Genomic DNA, 9396 nt, shown 5'->3' with positions numbered 1-9396 from the left:
CAAATGTACCCCACAATGAGGTAGCAGATATTCACCCGTTCTATTTCTATTTCATACGTGTTTATGTGATGAACCAAACAAGTGTCAGTGTCCCTTCAATGCCCTGCTGCAGTGTCTCAGCTGGCATTTGGCTGATTTATTCTACACCAAGATAAGAAGATTTACCTGAGTTGCCCCTGTCTGAGTCTTAACAGTGATAGAACAAGTGCACATTTATGCACACACGCAAGCAAACAAACATCTAATCCCTGTTTTATTTCCGATTTGAATAGGATATATTTACCCAAATAAAGTTGTCCCTTGTGCTCTCTTAAAACATGATTCCATCCAAGTTCACCCAGATTTCAAGTAAAGCCCATAAGTATAAAGGCATGATCAGGTAAAATGTGCTTATTTTTAACAGTCTCTATTAATTTTGTAATTAAGAAAATACAAAATGTATGGTATTTTCCACCTTCCCTCCGTCAGCAGGGGTTATCAAGGCTGTCGTCAGGGAGGACAGAGACTAAGGCCACCCCCTCTAAACCAGCCTGATTATTCCAATTAAGACAATCACCAAGCATGGCGGCCATCTCTGTTTCTGTTTGATGAGTCCCTCAAATAGTAAAATGTTCTGATTGGATTAGGGGTCTGAGCGTAGGGTGTTATTGATTTTTCTTTAACTGAGAGTTAGATAGACATAAGGTCTGTCTACAGATTCAAGCACAAAGATACTGACCATGCACATGCATCTGTGCACACACCCACACACCTGCACAAACATAGACTGGCCTCTGAGTCACGTATTGCGGCTCGAATGTAACCAGATTATACATTTAATCCTGTGTTTTTGTGTTAATGCCATAATACTGGCTGCACACTTAAACATCACAGTGTTCTTTATAAGGCTCTTAGCTTCCATTCTGTAGGTAGGGCACTTTGTTCTGATTGTAGTTGTCAGTGTGGGTCGGTTCAGGCTGGAGTGGTGCACTAGGATGACCTAATCCTTACATGGAGGCAATAACAAGCCTCAATTACATTAGTTGGCCTCTGCTGCCACCTACAGGCACAAAGCAAGAAGTTTTAAAATACCACACAGTAAACAGTTCTAGCTACCTTTTGATTGTGTCTAAGAGCCTTTCTTTACATGTAAAAAAAATAATAATCAATTTTCATATTTACACTTCTTCACCAAAAGATGATGTTTATTAAATCTTTATTTAATTCAAATGTACAGTTTGTGTAATACAGTTGAGGCAAATTCCCTTTCATGCTCTAACATACAGCAGTGTAGGTGTAGTTTTATTATTTAATACATTAAAATAATAACTAACGTTTTACTACCAGACTATATGCAATTGAGGTTTCATCAAAGCCACACAGACAGTATGGACATTAATTCATAAGGCTAAAAAGAGCTTTTCAAATTCAGCCATAAGAGGGCGGTAGCTGACTACTCTGAGGGTCACTGCTTTCTCTTCCTGCAGTAGGCCTCAGTTTGCTTTGAGGATATCTCATGCTGGAGAGGTTTTTTTCATTTAAAAGTCCACAAGGGGGAGAGAGCACACCTCATAAAAGAGGACCAAACAGGAGAACAAGAACACACTAACTTTACATGAAGGAAAGTCAGAACTGAAGCCAAATCACTTACATTTCCATATAAATCAGGTGTTTTCTCGATGTCAGAAGGATTCTTATTGTGCTAAACAGGAACTGGTCTTGTGTTGTTTTAGAAGTTAATGAGGTAAAATGTTGTCCTGAGGTATACAGTATGTTTGTCGAGCAAACGGCAGTAGATGTTAAGTGTTCACACGCTTTTTGTATCTGCGATCTCCCTCCATCCAGTACAACTCTGTTTGCATCTCAGTCAGTCTGGAGACGGTCCTCTGGAAGGCAAAGATCTCCTCCTCGGCTGTGAACAGGGTGAGACGTTCTGCTGCGTCCTGAAGGAAGGTGTCATCATCATAAGGTAAGTGCATGATAAACAGAAACATGTTCAGGTAAAAAAAAAAAAATTGCTTGTTTGATTCAAAGACCTACTCATCCAATTTGTGCCAGGATACTGTGCACGTTACAAATATAGTGCGTCCTTAGCCATCAATTAAACTTCATAAAAAATAACCTAAAAAAGGGAAAAAATAAATGTGATGGAAATCGACATACATAATTTAGCCATTTGTTATCAAGCACACATGTTAAAACATGTGTTTGTAGGCTCGGTGCAATGTCATAATAAGGTTACGATTAGTCATTATTATTAATTTTGTAATCAGCAACCATAAACGGGGCACTGGTAGCCTCGCGGTTTTGTGTGTGTGCTTCATGTACGGAGAACGTGCAGCCCAGGTTTGAATCCCAATTGAAGCTCCTTTCCCACGTGTCGTCTGGCTCTATTCACTGTCCTCTCTCTAAAATAAAGGTATAAAAAGCCCCAAATAAATCTGAAAAAACAATATCACATAAACAACTCATTGATCTGAACTGAAGGGCTGCTGACTCTAAAATGATCTGAACTGAAGGGCTGCTCACTTCAGCTGCTATAATGATCTGAATTGATTAATTTTGTAAGTTGTACAATTTTTGGAAAGAACATTTGACCAAATATTGACCTTTTTTCTGGTTATATTCTGTTGTATCACATGTTTATTACCCCGCTTAGGCCGAGGTCATCCAGCAGTTGTCTGTCCCTCTCCTCTTCCCCTCCGGTGTGGACAAACAGCCGCTCTACAGGAGCCTCCGCCAGCAGCACGACCCTCACCTGGAACCAGAGGGACGATGACATATGGGAATGTTATTTATTGTGGTTCTTTTATTATTAAAGATTGATTGCTTGCTTCGTTGGTTTAATGTTGAACCATTCATCAGTTGCCTTTTAAAATGATGTGATATATATATATTTCTGTCCACTTTTAGGTGCTTCATTTCATCCATAAAGTCATGATAAAGAATTCATTGATAAAACTGCTGCTCGAAGGAAGCAGGCCAGAACAAAGTTGGTACTTCACTGAGGTTGACTTCTATTAATGAGGCTGTTTCACTAAGTTATCTAACCTTTTCCAAGATTAAATGGCATGGTGACTTACCTACAGTACAGTCATGTCTATCATCGAGTGCTTCAGTTTTCATAGAATTTTTAACTTTTCACTTCATGCTTTTATATTGACGTGACCTTAAAGCGATGACAGGAAAAGGCTGTTGAGAGAGTTTGGAAGGGAGGTTCAACCAAAGAACTAAGTCTGATTAAACATTTTGGTTCATGGTTAGTGCTTAAAAGGACCAGAAAACTCTGTAAAGCTAAACCAAAAGATGCTGAAAATGTGTATACGTTTAATTTGGACTATAAAAATGTTAATTTTCCCTGCTCTACTGCCAGGATGTTAACCGTCACAGTGGACAGATGGTATCTCGAAGAGGCAGTGCGGTTGGGTAGACTGGAGCGAAGCTTAACCACGTTCAGTATGGGTATGTGGATGCTCACATGCAAAGAGGCCAAAGGCTAGCTAATGACGCAATGAAGGCACGAGATACTAAGTGTTTTCCTACCTTAAGACTAATTACCAGGGAACTAAATTGCTGATAACATCTCTGGTATATATTTCTTTTTAATTTCCAGTTACAAGCTCTCATCTTGTCTGTCAAAAATGATTCCGTACCTTGTTGTCGTAGAAGTTGTCTATGAGGGTGGTGAAGCGCCTGGCCTGGTCCTTCAGGCTCAGTGTGAGCAGAGGAACATGGCGGATGAATACAGTATCAAAGAGCTGAGCCATTTCCAGGTAATCACTGGCACCAAGAGGCTGGAAAACAAGCCAAGAGTTTCTAAATCTACAGCTTGAAACACACATACTTACGATGCAGCAGTCTCTCTGTTTGGCTCAGACTGTTATTTTAGTGCATGTCCTTGGTTCTTTGCCATTCAGGATGATTGCTCTCAAAATTAAAGTGGACGTGCCAACATATGTCAGATGGGAGAAAAATCCTTGAAGCTGGGATGCCTGCAAAAGCTCACCGCCGTCCATCAGGCCTCAGACTTTACAGCAGATTACTACACAGCACTGCTTCATTTGAAGCACAACAGGCTCAACTATTCACAAAATTGTCAATAGAGTTGCTTTTTGACATTGAGCAGAGAATGGGAGCGAGATGGAGGGAAGGTGATTCAGTTTGAGAGTAAGGGCCAGGACAATACACAGAGGAGGGAAGAGACATAACACACAGGCAATAAAGAGGAGAGAGAAGTGCTTTGAATTTGAGCAGTTCTGATTAGTGGTTTGTCGATGTTTTTTGAGAAAGTGTACTGTATGAGATTTTAAATATGTTTTTCCGAGTTAGAAACAGATTGGGGGGGAACACTTCTAAAGGCAGTCTGAGATTAATTATGTGTAATTATCTAATATGCATTATCTGTCAAATGAAGACAAAAGTCAAAAGTTACCTTTATTGTAAATACAAGCTCCTTAAAAATCCAATCAAAGATGTTTTGATTTTCTCTGAATATTCATAGTAAACAAACTTAAATATATAAAGCAGAAAAAGTACTCACTCTGCCACACAGCTCATCAAAAGTACAGTCAGCGATGGAGCCACTGGTCTTTTCCAAGGTCACATCTCTGCCCAGCACTGTGAGCAGCCGAGGGCCTGTTACTATGGATACACACACCCAACATTAGAAGCGAAACTGCAAACAAACTGTTTTTATGATGAAATTTAATCAAAGCATTGAGTTAAGCACTAATTGAAGAAACAAGTATTTTTTCGTAGTTTCTCTTGTAATCTGCTGTTTAACTAATGAAAGCAGGAAGAAAGAAGTAAATAATATAAAGGAGAATCCACAATTTAAAAACGACGTTTTTTAAACAGTCTGTCTGCACATTTCATAAAGACATACTGTATAGTGCTCAGATAAACATTATTACAAGAAAACTATAGCTTATATTGAAACTGGAAGCATAAACATTATCTTGATCTCTGACAGATAAAAATTTATGAAACGGATATTAAATTACCTTAAGCTGAATCTAACAATATCATTTCATTCATACAGCACGACAACATTAATCTATCAGTTAATCAATCTTTATTTGTATAGCACCAATGCACAACAAATGTCTAGACTGTACTCTTTATTATGCTGTGATTAAAGACCCAACATGAAGGCACCATGAGCACAGCACTAAGCAACATTTCACAAAGTTACAGCAGCAAGGAAAAACTGCTCTTGAGAGGCAGAAACCTGGAACAGATCCAGACCCACACAGTTATCTTTAAGTCTTTCTTACTTTATGACGGATTATCGTGCTTTGTTGCAGTTTTACAAAGATACTGTATGAATCATGGAATACATTTCATGAAAAAGTGTTTTACTTTGGATGACTTACACTTAGCTAGATAGTTAGCTAACTGTTTAGCTTTAAATATCAGCAACTCATTGCAAGGACAGTGGAGCCACCATGAGAATAAGGTGTATTTTTCCCTAAAAGATGGTGTTTTTCTTCCACCCTCTTACCTCGTTTTTGAGTTAGAGCCAGCTCCTCAAACAGTGTATCAAGGAAGGCCTCCGCACCAGGCTCCTCTGCGCTGAACGCACACGCACGGACACAAAAACACAGGAACACACACAGGCAATGATGGAGAAAAGACAAAATAGGATATGAAATTAATAATGTTGAAGTGGCCACATCAAACGGTGGCAGCTAGGAGAGCACAGGAGGGAGGGTACTTAGCTTTTCACTTCATCAGTAAAAAACAGGATGTCGGGCTCTGAACATGAGCATTAGCCTGTGAATACGCGCTAAATGACATTGTGAAGTGTGTGTTTGTGTCTGTATGTGTGCTTGTGTTTTAACTCTGGGGAAAAGGGTGCTGTGTGTCTATTTACATACAGTGAAAAGACGAAAGCACTTGAAAGCTTCAGCCCAGCGATGAGCAACAGCAGTGTCATTCATACCTTGTTTGTCTGCATGTGTGTGCTCATAACAGCGTATAAGTAATGAGCAAAATAGGAAACTAGCTTTTCAAGCTCTTCTTTTATTTTTCTCATGTTCTATTGATTCCTCTTGCACGCTTTTCATGGATCTCTCAAGGTAATGTAGGGCTTTATAAATCTCCAAGTCTGCCTCTTCTCATTTATCCATCTGTTTGCCTTCTCCGCCCGTCCTTCATGACATGCACAAACACTCCTGTGCGTGTGTACATATGTGAACGCTTGTGTTTACGACGTGGATGCCGGTTCATTTCAACTCTCTATCAGAACCTTGAAGAGTTTCATGGATGAGTCGGACTGGAAGTAAATCAGACCAATATTAGTGTGTTGTGCGTTTTTTGTCTTACAGGTAATAGAGTTTCCCTGCTTCAGCTTTGTCAAGCCTCCTGTAGTCAATCCCAGAGTCCAGGCAGACTGTGTGGCAGTACTCCTGCGTACAGACAAAAAGAAAAAAGCAACAAAGTAAAAGACACACAAAAAGTCGATCCAAGGGCAAATATTGAAAAAGGCTTATTTATGTTTAAAAGTAATACAGTAAGAATAAATATGTGTATGCCTTATGGGTAATTATGTTGATCATACCTTATAATGGTTTTAGAAAAATGTTTGCAGAGAATCATTTATTATTAGCCTTGCCTTCACAATGCAATTCTGCCTGCAACAGGGTAATAACTTGAGATAAGGATTGTATTTACATCACTGGACATGGCTGCCCTTCAACAAGAAATACCACTTGAGATTGTTGGGGGGGGGGGTCCTCATTGTTTTAGATAGATTTCAATTCTTAACATAAATAAAATATGATAATAGTCGATGTTAACCACTAATGTCATTTGATATATTAACTAACTACAGTTTGTTTTACTCCGTTTGACTATTACAGCACCTCATTATAGTTTTGTTTAAGCACATGTAACTCGTGCGTTAGTTGAGAACTATTTCCAGTTGCAGATTTCAAAATGATAAATAGTAAATAAACTTGAAACTGTATTTAGCTTTTCTAGTCACTTATTCAATGATTTTTTTTTTACATGACATGTCACATTAACCCATCCATATCACGCTAACACACTGAAAAGCATGCTACGTGAAGTACCCATCAGCATTAACTTATCAAACTGATAGGAATCCACCCACTGTTGGCTAGGCCACTCAGGAGCAGTTCGAGGGGGATCATCGTCTCGGACACTTCAATATTGCTGCATCAGCTAGAAATCAAACCTCTAACTTTCCAGTTGAGTAATGTATGCCTCTACCACTGGGCCACAGCCGCACATTTACTCTGTAACTATTTACCGCGGCCAAAAAGTGATTCGTTAGATTTGACTTAATTTAAAAGGCAATAATACATAAGGTTCGTTATATGTATCACACATGAAATAAAATCAACACATTGATTTCTGATTTGGCTATGTGGACAGCTTTGGCCCTTATAACAGTGACTATTCTGCTTAAATCCTGTGTGTCACTGTTGAAATGTGAGAGTTGAAGCTGAAAGCCTGACTGAACAGATAAAGGATTTAACAAGCTTCTTGGTACCCAATACATCTAGCTGGAGCTTTAGGCTTTGTTGAACCAGCTTTTACACTAAACCCCTGAACGACCAGCTAAATAGTGGGGTCAGAGTGTGTGATAATACACAGCAACAGCTTTATAGTGGCAAAAGAGTTGTGAGGTATCGTCAAACAGCGCAGGCTATACTCAGAAAAACGGATCTGACGATAACGGTAGACTCACATTGTTGTCGTCTCTTTTACTCCTCTGTTACCTCTGATGCTGTGCCACTATTCTTTATTATTTCACACAGATCTAACAAGAGACATACATCCCGCATCCTACTGTACATGCATTGCAAAAGGGGCTGTAACAAGCTTGAGATCCAAACCTTAAGGTAACATCTCTAAAGGATGTTTAAATCCTTTAAAGCAAATGCAGAACGGGCGAATAAATTAAGCTGGGCAGAGGTCTTCCTCTCCTCTGGCAGTGCTGTGCTTTTGTGTCATGTCTTCTTTTACTAGTTTAATCTATTTTTCCTGCAGCTATTCATGTGTGTTACAGCAGGGGTGAACTTGTGACGGAGAGTTCAAACTTTTCCACACGGTGTAAAACGTCAACAGGATTCATGTCAGGGGGTGCAGCACAAACTATAATCATCATCTCCACCATTCTATCAAAGAAAAGAAAGAAATTGCATATCATCCCATCAGAGCCATTGGTGGCTGACTGAGTATTCGACGACAGCTCCGGAGAAATTATGAAATCAGTGAATTTCTGCCACTGGCCCTCTTAAGCTGCAGGATAATTAGTAATCATCACAAAGCAAGGGGACGGAAATACTCTTTTCTTCTCTGCTGTCAACTTTTTATCTCTGTGTCCGCTCACACAAACGGGGTTCCCACTCCGAGCCAATTGGCTGAATCAGGCTTAATAACAACCTGACAAACTCGCCCTCCCCCACACACAAAAGGGAGGTGTCATTTCATCAACCTACTGTGACCCTTCCAATGGGTAAATAGTCTCTCCAGAACGGGGGGAAAAAAAAACTTGTCACTGTGGTCGCCACATCATTAGAAACTCAGTTTGTCTCTCTTCTTTACCCACTCTTTATATACCGTCTCTACCTGCGTTACAAAAAATAAGCTGCACAGGTTCCTGACGGAGGAGTGAGGTACAAATAACAGAGAGAGAGAGAGAGAGAGAGAGAGAGAGAGAGAGAGAGAGAGAGAGAGAGAGAGAGAGAGAGAGAGAGAAGGAGAAATGGAAACACAATCAGCAGTGATGATTCCATTGGTTATTTATAATCAGATGAGACTGCGGCCTCATGGGTCATTACTTGATTATCTATCTTGAGAGGATTGTCAAGTTCTCACTCCTCCAAGATTTCATCCGCCTACACATTGTGGTCTTGTCTCCCCTCAACCCCCCCCCCCCCCCCCTCCCCCTCCCCCCCTCCATCATCATCATCTCAAAGACTCAAATCTTAGTCTGTCTACTTTGCAGTTTATAACCTGCTCTCTTACTGTTACTTTACTCTGTGCATCCTGCTGAGCTTTTGCTGAAAACAACAATACACTGTATGTACTGTCAGGTGTACTGCTGAAATAATGAAGTGTTGTATAAATCAATTTTATGATTAATCTGTTTGTTTGAAGCAAGTATAATATTCAATATGCAGCTCCACAAGTGTAAACAAATATTCTGTCTTAATATTGTGATCAGCTGATAAAATCCTTGGCTTCACACTGTCATTGTAAATGTGGGGTATTGTTGCAAGTTTAAAACAAAACTGGGATTTTTCTTCTTCTATTCTTATAACTCCAATATCACACTCTCCAACACAATGAATTCTTTTCCACATGTTCACTTTGTTTGTTATTAGGATTTTTCTTTCTCACTACTATATGATGAAAGTAGTTGTGATAAAGTTGAATTGAACA

The 9396-nt window shown here is 39.5% G+C and overlaps 1 protein-coding gene across 1 annotated transcript in view; it reads right to left on the bottom strand.

Annotated features, from left to right (window-relative positions):
* Nucleotides 1–1178: 1178 nt before the first annotated feature.
* afg1lb (AFG1 like ATPase b) overlaps nucleotides 1179–9396 on the bottom strand; it is a gene marked incomplete at its 5' end in the record, with an annotated part of 30438 nt that continues 22220 nt past the window's right edge. The window contains 6 exons of the mRNA XM_079371324.1: nucleotides 1179–1922; nucleotides 2630–2737; nucleotides 3633–3773; nucleotides 4520–4620; nucleotides 5483–5553; nucleotides 6307–6389. Coding sequence (XP_079227450.1) covers nucleotides 1779–1922; nucleotides 2630–2737; nucleotides 3633–3773; nucleotides 4520–4620; nucleotides 5483–5553; nucleotides 6307–6389 — 648 coding nt within the window. The remainder of the gene's footprint in view (nucleotides 1923–2629; nucleotides 2738–3632; nucleotides 3774–4519; nucleotides 4621–5482; nucleotides 5554–6306; nucleotides 6390–9396) is intronic.

This window comes from Symphodus melops (assembly GCF_947650265.1).
Source record: "Symphodus melops genome assembly, chromosome: 1".
Classification (NCBI taxonomy): domain Eukaryota; kingdom Metazoa; phylum Chordata; class Actinopteri; order Labriformes; family Labridae; genus Symphodus; species Symphodus melops.
The sequence above is the reverse complement of the archived record's forward strand: the minus strand, read 5'-3'. Positions and strand labels throughout refer to the sequence as shown.